The sequence below is a fragment of the Cryptococcus neoformans genome, chromosome 1, assembly GCF_000091045.1.
Source record: "Cryptococcus neoformans var. neoformans JEC21 chromosome 1, complete sequence".
Classification (NCBI taxonomy): Eukaryota; Fungi; Basidiomycota; class Tremellomycetes; order Tremellales; family Cryptococcaceae; genus Cryptococcus; species Cryptococcus deneoformans.
In genome coordinates, this window is record NC_006670.1 from 1,257,659 (window position 1) to 1,273,778 (window position 16,120).

The 16,120-nt window shown below is 49.7% G+C and overlaps 7 protein-coding genes across 7 annotated transcripts; 3 read left to right on the top strand and 4 right to left on the bottom strand.

Annotated features, from left to right (window-relative positions):
• Positions 1-72: 72 nt before the first annotated feature.
• On the bottom strand, positions 73-2,142 carry CNA04730 (expressed protein). Its single transcript, XM_566863.2, has 8 exons — positions 1,796-2,142; positions 1,630-1,717; positions 1,471-1,572; positions 1,376-1,416; positions 1,170-1,318; positions 829-1,106; positions 659-739; positions 73-598 (listed from the first exon to the last, which is right to left on the bottom strand). Exons 1-8 carry the CDS (start codon positions 2,086-2,088, stop codon positions 359-361), a joined length of 1,272 nt encoding a protein of 423 aa, XP_566863.1. The 5' UTR covers positions 2,089-2,142; the 3' UTR covers positions 73-358.
• Positions 2,143-2,327: 185 nt separating this feature from the next.
• On the top strand, positions 2,328-3,069 carry CNA04740 (hypothetical protein). Its single transcript, XM_566865.2, has 2 exons — positions 2,328-2,611; positions 2,679-3,069. The coding sequence occupies exons 1-2, from the start codon at positions 2,393-2,395 to the stop codon at positions 2,964-2,966; spliced, it is 507 nt and encodes a 168-aa protein (XP_566865.1). The 5' UTR covers positions 2,328-2,392; the 3' UTR covers positions 2,967-3,069.
• Positions 3,070-3,292: 223 nt separating this feature from the next.
• Positions 3,293-5,295, top strand: CNA04750 (hypothetical protein). Its single transcript, XM_024656281.1, has 5 exons — positions 3,293-3,965; positions 4,054-4,208; positions 4,286-4,704; positions 4,795-4,930; positions 5,042-5,295. Exons 1-5 carry the CDS (start codon positions 3,354-3,356, stop codon positions 5,199-5,201), a joined length of 1,482 nt encoding a protein of 493 aa, XP_024511940.1. The 5' UTR covers positions 3,293-3,353; the 3' UTR covers positions 5,202-5,295.
• On the bottom strand, positions 5,286-8,158 carry CNA04760 (response to osmotic stress-related protein, putative). Its single transcript, XM_566869.2, has 4 exons — positions 7,715-8,158; positions 6,717-7,667; positions 6,240-6,667; positions 5,286-6,182 (listed from the first exon to the last, which is right to left on the bottom strand). Exons 1-4 carry the CDS (start codon positions 8,056-8,058, stop codon positions 5,458-5,460), a joined length of 2,448 nt encoding a protein of 815 aa, XP_566869.1. The 5' UTR covers positions 8,059-8,158; the 3' UTR covers positions 5,286-5,457.
• Positions 8,159-9,531: 1,373 nt separating this feature from the next.
• Positions 9,532-12,797, top strand: CNA04770 (phosphoprotein phosphatase, putative). The gene is made up of 7 exons (XM_566871.2): positions 9,532-10,010; positions 10,088-10,188; positions 10,250-10,342; positions 10,390-10,598; positions 10,664-11,195; positions 11,245-12,445; positions 12,500-12,797. Exons 1-6 carry the CDS (start codon positions 9,857-9,859, stop codon positions 12,439-12,441), a joined length of 2,286 nt encoding a protein of 761 aa, XP_566871.1. The 5' UTR covers positions 9,532-9,856; the 3' UTR covers positions 12,442-12,445; positions 12,500-12,797.
• On the bottom strand, positions 12,584-14,543 carry CNA04780 (carnitine/acyl carnitine carrier, putative). The gene is made up of 7 exons (XM_566873.2): positions 14,221-14,543; positions 14,045-14,170; positions 13,928-13,991; positions 13,713-13,868; positions 13,356-13,655; positions 13,130-13,273; positions 12,584-13,052 (listed from the first exon to the last, which is right to left on the bottom strand). The coding sequence occupies exons 1-7, from the start codon at positions 14,319-14,321 to the stop codon at positions 12,996-12,998; spliced, it is 948 nt and encodes a 315-aa protein (XP_566873.1). The 5' UTR covers positions 14,322-14,543; the 3' UTR covers positions 12,584-12,995.
• Positions 14,544-14,865: 322 nt separating this feature from the next.
• CNA04790 (hypothetical protein) lies at positions 14,866-16,032 on the bottom strand. Its single transcript, XM_024656282.1, has 3 exons — positions 15,971-16,032; positions 15,162-15,917; positions 14,866-15,108 (listed from the first exon to the last, which is right to left on the bottom strand). The coding sequence occupies exons 2-3, from the start codon at positions 15,313-15,315 to the stop codon at positions 14,879-14,881; spliced, it is 384 nt and encodes a 127-aa protein (XP_024511941.1). The 5' UTR covers positions 15,316-15,917; positions 15,971-16,032; the 3' UTR covers positions 14,866-14,878.
• Between the last annotated feature and the right edge of the window lie 88 nt (positions 16,033-16,120).

The window sequence follows — 16,120 nt, forward strand, 5'->3', positions numbered from 1 at the left end:
CATTTTACTTTAATCAACCCCCCGCAGCAGACGAACTGATTGTTCATTTCACCACAGCCCCTGCAAAGCATCCGCTGGCCTTCTCTTGCATCGTCGCCGTATCACCGCACGCTATACGATCCAAAGTATCCCGCTCTATTTCCATCTGTCATGGCAGATCACTCACATACTAAGCAATTTCTTTAACCCAGATTCCCAACAAGTGCGATAAACAAATACGACTGTACGTGCTGCGTTTGCATCTACGACGTTTGGCTACACTACAACACCTCATTTGAAAGGCATGTCTAGAACAAGAATACAGGTACACAATATTGATGACGAGGAGAAAGAATGCGCTTCGCTTACAACTTGATGCTCATTTGGCAAACCTCAAAAGCTGGCCCTTGACTACGACATCTAGACCTAGATCATCCCTCACACTCAACCCCGTAATCTTATCCTCAAATTCCTTCACCAACGGATTTTCCTCTTGTTGATGATATTCGTCCTCTGGCCAAGGGGTTAAGGGCGAGCCCGTTAAGAGGGAGTAGGCGCGGATACGGTTATCAGAACCCGAGGCGAAAAGGTGGGTGCCAGAGGGAGAAAGGGCCGTGCTCTGTTCCGACAATGAGTTGGGAGTAAAAGAGGGAACGGGGAAAAGAGGGTGGAGACATACAACTTGAGTTTGATAGTTGTTGATATGACCCTGGAAAGTGTGCAACGGCTTATCACTAAATCTCACATCGTACAGGAGCAACTGTTACATGAACGGTCAGGATCAACTTCTGAGCTTTAATCCACCCCTGCCGTCAAAAGGTGACAGAAAAAAAGAATGGCAAAACTCACTTCATCCCCCATCCCACTGACGACTAATCCCCAAGGAACAGCCCCGTCCTGTACCCTTTTCACATTTACGACCGCCTTCCTCCCTCTTGTTCCCCCGACGACCACAGGACTCTTCGGCTTTACTCTGAGATCTTCACAAGTGACCAAGCCAGACCGCTGGCCCGTGAATACGAGATCGCGAGAGTACTGATGGACTGCGAGGGCATCAGACGGCAAACGACGGTTTGAAGTGGTGAAAGAGGATGTGTAGTTGATCGTCGTTAGGGACTTGTGGCCGCCTATTGTTTCCTTTTAGCGATGGGAAAAGGCAATATGGTAAAAAACGAAGCCTAGAAACATACCGATAGTACACCGATCATCGAATGAAGATACTTCATACATATCGCCTCCATTGAGATTGAGTTCAGAGTGGCTCATAAAGATATGCTCCAGCATTTGAGGATCTCTCTTGAACAGGTGGACATGCGGATCTGCACCACCTGAAACGGCTCTTGAGCGAAAAGAGTGAGCAACAGCCGAATTCGGTGAGAATCGGAAAGGAGCTCACATTAAAGTCATTCGCATGATATCGAAATGTACTCCCATGAGCTGATACAATTGAGATTAGCACCGACTCATTACAGTGGCTGACGCAGAACGCACCACTTGAGGACAGATATAAAGGACCACAGTTTCTCCCTCTGGGCCATGCATGACCAATTTCCCATGATCCGTTGTTGCTAAATATGCTTCTTCTCCAAAAGACTTTTTTTTGTTTTGATTCATCAGCACACGAGCTCAATCCTATGAATAAAAACTTGCTTTGTAAGATGTGATTGTCTCTCCATGACAACCACAGGAATGATGCTCTGCATCTAATTGCAGCTTACTTAGTATGGCTTCTTCTCCTCTACATCTCCAACGTTAGGAACGACAGCTTTCATAAAAATGAAAGTAAAAAGGTCAAATGACAGCGCTGGGACCTCACCTTTCGCTTCGCTTTCCCATCCCTACTCCCATCCTCCCCCTACCTTTGACCAATTTTCTCCCAGGACCAGATACTAAACTTTCATGAATATCCGGTTTCTGACGTTTCCTTTGCGGTTGACAGTCTAAAATCCCCAATATCATCTCCGGACGGCCTTTTCTGGAGAGCGAAGCAGAGGCATAGAGACTTGGTGTGGGCTGGTCATTTTGTAGTGGACCCTTGGGGGTCGGGAAGTATCTGTTTTTGAGAGGGTCGTAGGTCATGCCTGGAAGGTTTCCCAGAGGGCCTGACATGGTGTCGGGAGGTGTAGAACTGGCAGAACGGGTGATTTGCTGGAAAGTGGTTATGGGTCCCATTGTCGATTAATAATTCACCTGCTGCAGCGAGTAGTGGCGGAGGGGATCGTCGCGTGGAGGAAGCCGGTGGAGGCCACTTTTTTGTGGTGGTGCCCTGCTTCAAGAGACCACGCGGGACCCACGTGGCCTTCTCTTTTTTCTTTATTTTCTGCCTGCATACTTTTGCGTCTTCTGCGTTTATCGTCTTTCCGATCCGAGTCCAGTCTCCCCCGCCTCCTCCCTCCCTTCGCCCGCCAGAAACATGTCGCAGCCTTCCCAGCAGGCGCTCCTCGCCGCCCTCGCCGCCCAGTCGTCACGCCCGCGACCGGCCACCGTCCCGTACGCTGCGCTCGGACCCTCCCAGCTCAAGTCGGAGGCTACGAGCGGCAACTCGCGCAAGCTGCACTGTCCGAGGGATGGCTGTGGGAGCGTCCTTCTCCAGCCCGGCGTAGGCGTGTGGGCGGACTTGCAGGCCTCCGTGGTATGTAGCTCCCCGCGAGACAGTCGCCCGGCAAATGCACACGTCACTGATACTGGGGACGTTGCAGCTCCCCGATGACCCGTCGTCTCCCTTCCCGGCGCCTGCAGCTCCCCATGCAGTGTGGCACGTAGCATCCGGCCCCTTTGCATTTGACAATATCGGATTCAGCCGGCCAGACGCCTCGACTACTTTGCCTCCTCACACACCGTCCGGCTCTGCACAGGGGGCGGACAAAGGCAAGGTCAAGTGGTTGATCTGTGCAGATTGTGATCTTGGGCCGTTGGGATGGACTTATGAGGGTGAACGAGATGCATGGCTGGCTGTCGAGAGGGTCAGCTATGGGGAGAGCAAGTGAATGGGTTTAACAGATTCAAGGTGACGACGGACATTAATTAGGATGTTATGGCTAGAGTGTTGTACGGTACATGTATATTATATGTATGGCTCAGTAGATCCTTGCGCTTTAACTGCCAGTCCATGCTCTTTGTCATAACACTCACACAGTGCCCCTGTCGTCGTTGTTGCTGGACCCGTTCTTGCCGCCGTCACCACTGCTTTCATCATCATCATCTCGTCGCATCATCTGCCACATCACGACTTTCAACTTGCGGACTGATCGATTATTTGACGTGACGAAGAGCGCAACCGCGACCCTCTCTCTCCTTCTTTGTCCAGTTGTATATCGTAACCTTCCCACATATAAGCTCTCCATACTAGAACCGTCAACAGCCTTCAACTCAAAATGGACGATCCCTGGGCTGACGCACCTGCATCTCCGCTACCAAAAAGCGAGCACCGTTTCGGCAACGTCAATATCAACGACAATGAAAATGCCAACGCCTTTAGTAACTACTCTCTCCCCAAATCACCTTCAGCGAATGGACCAGAGAAGGTGCAAGAAGAGCAAACAGAAGAGAAGACAAAAGTAGAGACAGAGACGGAGCCATCACGAGAGGAGATCAATGGAGCGAGCGAGTCTGATGACGAGGCGCAGGTTGCGCAAGTCCAGTCTAGCCCGGCTCAGGAGTCGCATCAGTGGCTCTCACCGCAAGTCGAAGCTTCGGATCAAGAGGAAAAAGCGGAAAGAGAGGAGAGTGAGGAGAGGGAAGAAGATGGGGAAGAGGAGCAGGACGATTTCGACGATTTCAATAGTTTTGATGGCCCCAGATCATCGTCTTTCCCGACACCTAATCCCGACAAGGGCGCGATGCCAGGCGAGGGCGGAGATATTGACGATGGATTTGGAGATTTTGCAGATTTTGAGAAAGGGGAATTTGATGAGCCCGTCGGTGCTGAAGCCGGGATTGGTGGGAATGGGTTGGTAGAGGAGCCTGAACCGATCAAAGAACGATGGGTATGTCCACCGGTCATCTTTTGACTTTTTACTCTACAAAATGGACGAATGTCGGCTGACTCCCATATCTTCTTGGCTGGCTCCACAGCACGCCCTCGAACTTCGTCCACCTCCTCCTAAATCCGAGATCGCCAACCAGCTTTCCTCAATCTTGTCTCCCTTATTCCTCCACCAGGATTCATTGAGTAATGAACCCATCAGAATGGTAGGTGGATTGAAGCAAGTGTTGGTATCCCAATCTTCGTACGTCCTAAATCATTGTACCATTTTTCTTCTCTGATGTATTCGTGCTGATGGACATTATCAATACCAATCCAAAGACGAGATGCTTACGCCCAACTTACCACACCACCAATAACCAAACCACTCGACTGGACACGTTCCCGCGTCAGGAGGGAACATCTCATCTCAATGGGTGTACCCGTCAACCTGGATGAAGTCGACTCGCATCGGCTCTCTGCCCTTCCTCCTCTACGGATCGTCACCTCTTCCGGTTCTGGATCCTCCCGGCCACAGCCGAGAAGGGCGGAGACATTTGACGCGTATACAGGAGTGAAATACACGAGCGATCAGAAAGGAAAAGGGCGAGATACAGATGGGTCAATGTCGGCAGGGCCTGGGGTGGGTGTCGGGTATATGGAGCGGGATATGAATGGAGAAGAAACAGGCAAATACGGGTTGGGAGAAAAGCCAGAGATGGATACCCTTCGAGCTGAGGAACTTTGTGGACTTGAAGAAGGTTCGTTCTCTGCTGTCTATCCCTCCTCTTAGATTTTTCGTGCAACAGAGCTGACTCTCACATTGCCTCATTGGCCGCAAATAAAAACAGACGCGCTCTCCATTTTACCCATAGCGTCATTGCGGAAGCTCCAGTCAGATTTGGTGGAAAATACCTCGCAAGTATCAGCAACGCTTGCGTGGATGTTGCAGCTCAAAGATGCGCAATTACACGATAGTGCGACATAGTACGTGTTCCCCCCTTCCTTTCTTAATCGTTTGTCATTTACCTTATAAACCACGGCTGATCAACTTCCTTCCATTTCACGTCATTGATTTTCACTTTCTAAAAACAACAGCAATGGTATGATATCGTCTCTCATAGCCAACGCCGCCCGTGTAAAAGCTTCCGAGAACACTGGAGGCGGAGGTGTGTTCAGACGAGGGTCCAGCAAGCGGCCGCAAAGTGTTAGCGGGGGGATGACTCCTAAACGGACAGGCAGTCCGGGAGTTTGGTAATAAGATTCCATTCTTTATGCAAATGACAGCATCATTAGCAATTAGCAGACGCTCTCATTTGACGTATTTTATCCATGAAGATGGCGTAACAACGGCCTTTGAAGTCGGCGAAACGTCATGTTTGTTCATAAGCCGGCTATAGCTGTCATTGTGTATTAACAACCTTGGATGATCTTCGTAAATAAATTTGTAAGGGCACGAGAACGATACTTTCACACAAAATGGTCTCTACCGTCACGCAAACGAAACCTCACTCTCACTCGGCTTTGATGATTCTCGCAATCTCCTTCGCACCTTCCTCTCCGCCATTCCAAAAAGTGCTGACGGGCTCTTTACCCAATATCTTGCCCAGTCCACCATTCTGATCGGTCTCGTCTCCATACCTAAATTCTGGCTCCGGTGTTCGGGCTGAAATTGATTTGGAAGGCGAATTTACCACCCCTGACGTAGAGGGAGAACTAGAACCCGCCCTCATCCTCTGCACTTCTCTTTCCTCCTCGCTACCCCTCCACCAAACCCTTTCTACAATGCCCTCCACCACCCACTTTAATACTATATACCCATGACTCGCGCCCAGGGCCCATAGACCCAAGGTAGCGAGCTGGGGATACCATTCTTGAAGGGAAGAAGAAGAGTGATACGCCGAAACGATGTGCGATAATGACGGAGATCCAGGAGTGGGGAAATTGGGGTTGGGCGATTGGGAGTGGAGGTCAGGGGAAGCAGGGGACGGGCGGAAGAGATAAATGAGAGTAGCGTTGGTGATAGCCCCGATCCAGGAGATAATGCTTAGCGTTTCCAACCATGATCCGATAGTCTCCACACGATCCCCCACGGGGCGACGAACGTGTTTACAAATCTTGAGGGCATCGCTTCGAAGTTCAATATAGTTGTTGATTAGCGCGAAGACGGGTGCAAGTGGCCATACAAGGGACCAAATGACGACATAGCCGAACTGAGTGACCATTTCTGCATAGTCGGCTAATTGTCTGGTTAGCGTACCGTATGTACTGATAGATGAAACAAAAGTGGGCGTACTGAAAGTGTCATACTCGGGCAAAGCCAGTTCCCTTTCCACTTTGTTAAGGAAACGCTTCTCAATCTCCTCTTCAGTCGTGGGAACCTTTTCAGATTCTCCATGACCGTTAGTCTTCTTCAGAGCTTCCTTGATCGTTGTTTTGCCAGCACGCCAATCATGGATGAATCGCATAATAAACGGCATGCCCAGTTCAAGGAAGGCACCAGAGACTTGATTGGTGACAGTGTACGTGAAGAGCTGGGACTTGAGACGACCTCCGTTGATGGCGTGTTTCTCAGCGCTGATGCTGGCAGGGGCCGAGGAAGTAGGAGAAGTGACGGAAGAGGTAGTAGAGTTGACTCTTCGAGAGCCTGGAACGGGAAGTCGGCCCATGAGATGGGTCTGCACATGGGTCATGATGAAGGATCCAAAGGGAATGTAAATGTAGCTGCTGACATTAAACGGCCTGACTGACATGATATGAGAAAAGGGCTTACGCAGAGAGAAATAGACCGAGGTAGGCGACAATGGCGTTCATTGCAAAAGTTTTAGCTGTAAGACTTTTTTCTTCTCCGACAGGTGTCGGGTGGTCTTCCCATTTGACCATGAACTTGGCGAGCAATTGATAGGCACCCACAATGGAGGGAACGATGAGGACGAAAAGGCCAGTGGGGATGAGTGGCACGATCTGTTTACCCGGCCCGTCGTAGAGCTCAGATACAAATGCCTCTAGCACAAAGAGCCCCATCAATACCACACCTAAGCCTACACCACAAGCAGCAATGACAGGTATAGAAGCTGCCACTTTGCTGTCTCTCTTCAGTTCACTCCCTGCTTGAACTGCATCGACAGTTTCGACATCTTGTTGAGCGGTTGTCTTGTCCAGGCCCAGGCTAGCTACGTATTCAGGTCGGAGTCGGCCAAAGGCTACGTTTTCGCAACCATAGGTACCCCACTTGACTGCAAACTTGCGCTGTTTGACCCGCCAGATGGCGATGAAGATAGTCGAGTACAAGCTAAGACAGAGAGCATACAAGGGAGGATAAGAGTCGGCGGGGGTGAAAAAGTAAAACAGGACTGAGACAACAGTGATGGGGAAAAGAGAAAGTGTGTAAGTTGTAAGAAAATCAAAGTAGAGATGAACAGGAGGCGGTTGCTGGTCTCCAAGCCCCCCTCTCTTGCGAGTATCCTCATCAAGGCCCTTGGTCAAGCCAACTTGCCAGTCTCCTCCAGTCGTCCACTTTTCGACCCAAGCCTTGTCTGCGGCCTCATCGTGGAGAGCCGAAATACTTTTGACACGAGACCATTTACCTCGACCAGGGGTTATTCCCAGACCGCCCTGAAGCTTGGGAGCAGTGAGAGTGTTGTAGATCAGACGCAGTCGTGTAGCTGGAGCAGGTGGAAAGGCGGATGGCGCTGTAAGCAGGTTGTGGGATGCATCAAGACGTCTACTAGAATTAGTCTAGGGTATAGATATTATCCGCCAAGAGCTCACCTTTCCTCCTCCACAAGCTGCTCGACCCTCTCTTCGCTCGCACCCACAAAGATCCAGACCTCCTCTTGTCCTTTATTCCCTCTACCAGCTTTCGATGCTAGTCGGAACCCAGATCCTTCAAGTTCTCGCAACAGGTAAACGTATCCCTCTTTGATTTCCGCTTCAGCCTTGGGCCTGTTCTTGAGATCCTTTTTGGAGAGAGCAATGGAGTAAGGAACCACCAGGTCGACGTTATAAGGGTTGTCGTTGATGGGACCTAAGGACCGAGGTGACGATGACATTGTGGGCGCCGAGAGTACGGGTGGCCCCGGGGCAGTCGGAGATGCCGGCACTTGGGACGGCATGGTCAGCGGAAGAGTGAGCGGGATTGAACCGATGGTTTAACACAGGCTCGATGTCTTGGGAAATTGGGATGTCTTCATATGTATTTTTGTCGTGTGGCTGCGCCTGCGGACTGGGAATTAAACCGCCAATATCATTTCGGCTCAGCTTATGACGCAATAAAAGGCACGAAGCTCCATGACACGCGTTACGTTTTACGAGCAACGAACGACAGTACGAGGTCAAGGACGGAATCCTTCTGTTTCTTGTTATTCCTTCTTATGGAATTGATTTATGCGCCAGACAGGGGTCGATCGCGCTACTGAACATTTATGGCCATGATAAGTGGCATCAAGAAACTATCATTTGTCGTAACTTCATCTGACTCTGATAACGAATAGAAACGATCATTGACGCGTGATGGCTATTATGTAATATTGATCGTCATGTTGAAGTTCGTAGAATCGTAGAACACCCGTATATAGGTGTTGTTTCTACATGAGGTAAGATTCTTTATTTAGAAGTAAAGATTCCACAGCATCCACTATGTACTGGGGATAGTTTAAAAAAATATGAAAAAGGATAATAATCTCATCTTGTAAGTTTTTTCATAACTCATCCGCTTAATAACAACAACTACTACGTCTGCAATCTGCACATGCAAGCCTTATCTGGGGGGTCCGCTATAAGATATTGACCTTCCCAGGATAAGCGGAACTGATACAGTCGTCTTCCTCAGATCCGGAACCTTCAAATCCGGACATTGGGCAGATCCGGAACCCTTCTGGGTGCATTCAGGTTGTCTGCCACCGTACAGACAGTTGAGATCCGGACATTTGGGCAGATCCGGATCCGGAACCTCTTGGGGGGCCAACTTCCGGATCTCAAGTCCATAGGTTTTTGGAAGGCCCATAGAGTCACCGGGAGCTTATTATTAATAAGCGCGCAACTGAGTTCCTCTGAAGGTCGGAATGCATTCTATAAAATAATTTCTGACGCGTAGCTGTCTGCCGTCCCATCTGTCTACAGTTTCTATAATCATCTTCTAATAACTGGCATGCACACTGAGTGAGTCTGACCCGTCTGACCATAGATATGTTGTGACGCAACCAGTAAAAGCCCAATTACGTAATTAAATTATCGTTGTCCCGATCCAACCTCCTCGAGAACCGGAGAATCGAGATCCGGAACCCCCAAACCGTTGCACGGTGATGTTCCGGATCTGAGGAAGACGACTGTACTTACAACGGATTCCTAGAGGCGATGAACCTGTAAGCGAGTTCTTTTTTTCCATGCATCTCGTTCATCACCAATCTCCCGATGCTTTGCTTTCCTTGACGCGGCTGACTTTGCATACGCATTGCGCGGGATCAAATGGGAGTAAAGCGCCACTGTCCTCTCTGCGCACGGTTCCTCTTCGTTAGCTCGGGCCAAGTCCAGTCATCCAGCCACGCGCATCGCACCTCGTTTTCCCTTTCATCCTCTCCTACGTACTCTTTTATTTCCTATCCTTTTCCATTCTCTTCATCTCCCACCCGACACCGCCTCCCCGTCCTGCTGGGACATTCCCAGCACTCCTTCCACGACTAGTCCACCACTCTATCATCCATCGACATACGCCATCCCAGACCCGAACAGTGCAAAAATCACATACCCACGTCCCACGTAGAGGAGCACTCTGCTGTCGTCCCTACTCCTTGGTAATTCGTCTTCTCCATCTTAATGCTCATATCCACACTGTCGTGTGAGAATTGAGAAGATTATTGGATATTGCTTTCAGACAAAAAGGTGCCTCTGGATAATCTTATCAACGTCGGCAAGATGCCATCGACTCCAACCCGTGCATTCCCCAACGAAGTCGCTGTCTTCTCTAACTATCTTGTATTTACAACCCTTACGCTCAAAGAAGTTCAGGCGCATGCGAAGACACCATATGGTCATCCGGGAAACAAACGGGCTTGTTCACTGTTCACTTGTGAGTCTTGTTCCTGAGATCGGTTGGTTCCTGCATGGTCCTTGAGCGCCACAAGAGTTTTCATTGACCAAGTTCAGTGGACGACGATATGCGCTATACGAGTTTCGCAATGGACCACGGGCCATTGAACCTTGCGTTTACGTTTCATGCCTGCATACGTATCCATGAGAAACTGGAGGTTGGTTGTCCCATTTTCGCGGTCAAGGACGAGCATTGACGCGCATTTTTGTTATGAATAGAAGGCGAGAGAACGGGGAAAACCTGTTTGTCTTTATACAACAACAGAGCCAAAGATGAAGTCCAATATGATCCTCATTGCGGCTCTCTATTCTGTAAGTCGAATATTCTTGATTGAACGGTGATTTAACGTGAAAACTAGTTGATTGTCGACAAACAACCCCCCTGGAATGCTTTTCGTCCCATTGCGCAATTCGAAATCATGCCCTTCCGAGACGCCGGCAGTGGTCCAATGGATTACGGTTTGACCGTGCAAGATATCCTGTATGGTGTGGAAAAGGCGATTGGAAATGGGTTGTTAGATCTTTCTTCATTTGATGCGGATGAGTATCAATATTATGAAATGGTAGAGTGAGTTCTCCTTCGTCGGCTGGTGGCAATGCCATTATAGGGAAGAAGGATGCTGATGAGAATAGAAACGGAGACCTAAACATCCTTGGCCCGTTTATCCCATTTGCATCCCCGACAGAAAACAGTTGGATCGAAGGAGTCTTGCAATCTCCATCAAACGGACATATCATTCACACTCCCGTCAAATCCAAGACCATTTCTCACCAACTCCGCTGTGTTCTGGATATTTTTCAACGCGAAAACGTCGGCCTCGTCGCCCGGCTCAACGACGAGCTCTATGATCGCCGCCATTTCCTTGACATGGGCATAGAACACATTGAAATGTTCTTTGACGATGGCACCAACCCGCCCGACGACATTGTTCGCGAATTTATCCGACTCGCTGAATACACAATTGAGCACAAACGGCAAAAAGTTGCTGTGCACTGTAAAGCCGGTTTGGGAAGGACAGGTGTTCTGATTGGAGCGTATTTGGTATACAAGTACCAGTTTACGGCGCAAGAGGCAATCGGGTTCATGAGGATTGTGAGACCCGGGATGGTCGTTGGGCCGCAACAACAATATATGGTGTTGAATCAGCTCAAGTGGGTTGGATGGGTAAGTGTAAGAGTATGACGTGAAATGGCGCGTACTAATCTTTTGGTAGGCCGCCAGGGATCAGGCTCTGAGGGAAATTGCACATGCCTCGTGTGTGGAAAGCAACCCGTCGATGTCACCGCCAGTGGAGATTGTCATAAACCCACATGCTGGCCAAGATATCGAAACCCCAACTCGTATTCGACCAATCACTCGCTCTTCTAAACTCCGTCCCCGGCGGTCCCACTCGTCCAGCAGTCTTGTTACAACCTCCCCCCGTCGTGGTGGGGATGCCGTTGGTCAGCCTAGAAAGCCTCGACAGCTTGTTGAATCGACTACAGAAACAGAACAGGAAGAGCTTAGGAGTTCTCAATCCCGTCTTCCGCCCAGCAGTCCACCTGTCGTCGCAGAAGTACCTGCTGACCAAAAGGAAAATGAATTCAACCCCAGCACCGTCTCGTCTCTTGGTTCCATACGGGGGACAAAACGTTCTGCCGCCCGGCCCTCATCCGGATACGAACACCCCAACTCTCTTCCTCGAGTTTCGCTTAATGTTCCGCCCTCGAATCTTACGCGGGCCAACTCCAATGTCAGCATTGGTTCAGAAGGATCCGTGGATGAAAGGGCGCCCAAGAGAAGGACGGGATCATCTCCCGAGGTGGAGGGAAGTGGCGCTATCGTATCTCCGGTCTCCGAACCCATGGTGACCGAGCAGGTTGAGACACCTGTTCGATTAACAGTCACCAAAAAGCTCCGTCTCCACATCCACTCCTCTCCGCCTACTTCTCCTCCTGCGTCTACGCCTTGTGTTCCCCGGGCTACTCCACCCAGCGTCAACCTTGCTGCTTCGACAGAGGCACCATCTACGCCCACCCGAGTTCCGACTCGTGCGATTCACGAGGACATGAGTGTTACAGCCTCTGTGAGGCGTACAATGCCTGCTAAAAAGAGCTTTTTGCCTGTCCGAAAAAGTGTCGAATCAAAATCATCACCTGTGCGAGCTACAACCAATCCAGCAACTGCCCAGTCTCCTTCACTCTCTACCCGCAATAGCGGCAGGATCGCCAACACTCTGAACAAATACGAAGGCATTGCTGTCAACTCTAACGGCAACGCCAAGAACGTCAGGACCGCTACCCCGGCTTCAAAAAAGTTGGGACGTGGGGTGATGAAGAAGGGTGTGTTGACACCGCCCAGGATCACGGAGATGTGGGGACAGTTGAGTCGGATCGGGAGTTCGCCCCCTGCCGACAAGGAAAAGCAATAGGCGTGTAAGTAGAGTCTTTGTTTGATTTCAATGGGGGCAAAAGTGCTGACGATGGTAGGCTGGATCAGCGCTGAGCGCCAAGTAACGGTCCTTTTTCCTATTTGCTCCTGTATAGATACATTATGATCCCTTTACGATACATGTTCTTTACGATTTACGAACTTTCTCTTCTAGATACAATCTGTTTATCCAGTCAATTCAATGTCGCTCTTTATTGGGAACGTACAGCTCCCGAACTGGGTTTTATCCGCTTGGAGTCATCGCCAACTTTTGATGGATTTGGCATTCATCCACCACATTCCTGTCTCTCCTCTATACTGGGTAGTAAACTGTGTGTATAGGCATGTAACTCGAAATTTGAAACTGTAAAACGTAACGCGGGTGTTTGAGGAATAGTTGATTCTTGATCAAAGCTCGCTGCTGGTTTGTGCGGGCTGGGTGGATGATGGAGATGAGCCAGAGGATGGATGCTGGATGTGAAATCGTAAACTGCAACTTTTATTCTTACATGGTGTGCATGATCGGCCTAGCCCAACGACTCGCGCTCTTTTCGTTCACCACAACTTGTCCATCATCTTCAAACTTAACTCTACGCCCAAGAACGTTGCAGCCTATAGATGAACATTCAGTATCAGTTTCCCGCCGTCCTTGGCCCCGGCCAAGCTATTGGACTGTCCAGACGACTCACGTTTGCGGGAACAGCTCTTGCCATGGCGGGTCCGAAACCCTTCCAGAGAGCGGTCACACCATCTTGAGCGATAAGCTTTCGGGCACAGTCCATGAAGCCGGTATATGTCCCCTGTGGCGCACTCTGGAGACGAGATTTGATGGTCTAGAGAGAGAGAGAGAGAAAAGTGATGAATGAGCCGATCGACGAAAGCAGGGATGAAGAAAAAAAAAAAAAAAAAACTCACATCGGGAGGGATACCCAGAGACCACATGGCGATACCCGCACCTGCACCTGCGGTCATGATTGCCGGTACACTCAAAGGCGGTGCCGGGGCCTTGGTCCCATCGGGCAAGGTGTCGGGGGCGGCGGACAAGATCTTTTTGAGGGACTCGTACGTGGCAAAGTAGGCAGCGCTCCCCGGACCGTCGCGGGCAAGGGTAGCGAATGTCCCTCGGAAGAGGGAACGGATACCACCCTCGGCGTAAAGTTTGGTGACGACGTCAAAAACACCATTGTAAGCCTGGGCTCCACTTTGGCCTTGTACCTGGATTTGAAATGTCAGAGGGATATACAGTAAAAGAAGAAGAAAAAGGAGACATACTTGGAGGAGAACTTTGACTCGCTCGGCGGGGGCGGCGACGAGGGTGGCTGGGAGAGCGCTGAAAGCACCGGCAAAGGCAAGTTCAGATATGGAGAGTGCTTGCTCGGTTCTGTCGGGGCTGAAAGAGTACACCAATCTCTTGCCGAGGTCGTAACCCTGTACGGCGTTTATCAATAAGAATCCCACACGTTGTCAAGCAAATAAGAATGACTTGCCCAGAAAGAGATGGCGAAGATGGGGGTGACGCCTAATATGGGAGGGGTTACTCCTCGGTACATTCTGGTCGGTTGTTAGCATTTCGGCTGACTGATATGCACCAAGTAAACACGTACCCTCGAAAGCCATCCGCCTTGACGGTCTTCTTCACGACATCAATGGCACCTGTGTAGACGCCAGGAGGTGCTGTTTGGAGACGCGTCTTTGTCAAGTCAAAGGGATGGCCGACCAAGACACAGGAGCTGGCTTCTGGTTAGTTGCAGAGCAAGTGCATGGGTATAGAGGCACCCACATGCCACCAAATCCACCGGAAAGGAAAGACTTGACGGGGTCGACGGTTTGCTTTCCAGCGTTTCTGGAGACGGCTTCGATCTCAGAGGCGTCGTCGGACATGGCTGCTGGCTACGATCTGCGGTACTGCTATAGCGTCTAGATATCTATTGGAGCTCCGCTTATGGGCTGGGATGAGCTGGTATATATATGCTGTCGAGCTGCGAGGGGAAAATAATGGATTCCGTAGGACGGGATTGGAGGTGGACGGCTTTAGTGCACCGGCCGGCTATGGAGTGGCCGGCACTGTGGGAAAGGGTCGCCTGACTCTTCCGCGGCAGACGGCGTGGAAGGCCTGCCACCTGGCATGACGAAAATTTCAGAGCACGCCTATGATTCTGCCGCGGCAGGGCGCGGCACGCCGCCTGCCGACGGGCTGTAACTGGGGCGGCGCAGACCACACCCCTGTATAGTTATAAGTATGCCTCTAAAAAATGTAAAAATGGTTCCGTTAATATGGCTAAGAAGCGTGCTCATTATGGGATTAGTTTTACTAATCGTCGATTAGATGTTGTGTTTTATTACTCTTGCATGGAGTAGAATCCAATGCATAGAGTACCACCGCTGGATAGTACTGGCTTGGGGCTACATGTAGATATAATTATCATCAAGGTCGAAAGTCATGCATATGGACTTGTAGTATATGGCCTTTTACTATGGAGCATAGCTAGTACGTAGGTAGTGGTCCGCTTGCCGGCGGTGAGCCCCGCTGCCGGCCGAATGATAATTTTAATGTTTATTTCCATGTAAGGAATGAGGGGGATAAGGCCTCCTCCTCCAACACTGCCAATGAAGTAAGAGAGGCCGATAGTAAGGGCAGAAATATATAGTCGAGAAACGGGGACTTCCTCTGAAGTAGTCGTTAGCAGCAATTCTGCGACCGGAAACGGAATAGTAACTTACCCATGCCTTCACCAAACTTGAGCAAGAATACAGTCATGCCCATCTCTTCATTGCCAGACATTCCACCATCCTCCTCTTCGACCTTCTTCGGTCTCCAGTTAAGCAATGCCCACTTCTTATTTTCACTCTCAGATACGACGTTGGCGCCTGGCATAACACCCTCAGATCCCTCAGCACCTGAAGAAATTTATATTTATCCCTCATGCCATTAGCTAAGTACGTTACCACAACACCAAGCCCGACTAAACATCTACCATCATGTGTCCGAAATGTAATGTGAAGAACGGGGAGTAGGATATGACGTTAAAGGTATCTATCTCAGAGGTTGCGATTGATATAAACGTCTACTGTGGACAAGGCGGAGAGATATGGTCCTAATAGGATCGGAGGTCATTAATCTCGTTCATAAAGACAGCTCGACAACACAAGCTGATACACCCAAGCGAGCGTCTCCTGCTTCACCTCGTCGAGCGAGTTTACTTTACGAATGAACAGTTTGCCAGAAAACGTAAATGAAATTAGAAGCTTCAACATACCCATCGATAATAGTCACCAATCTCGAAGATACGGCATAAAACATCAATCCATTCGATAATGAATGTTCTAACTCATCTTTGTTCTAACTCATCTTCCTCTTCCGGAGAGTTGCCTGTCCTGAGAGGCAATGAAAACCCCGTCGGTCTTGGGCAATTCTGATAGACTAATGAAGAAAGGTGTCTGGTTGATCAAATATATCGAGCGCCTAATACAAAGAGTCTATAGCTATGGTCAGTCCAAGATACATAAGGAGAAACTTAGAGGTCTTTCACATTCATGATTCGTACAGCGTAGGGCAGGGGACAGATAGGACAGCTGTTCATCACCTCCACGCTGAAACTGTGGAATTCACCATGCTCATCATCTCGCAAAATCTGGAGGTTGCTGTTGATAGATATTTCACCCATGAAAGCGCAGGGAAG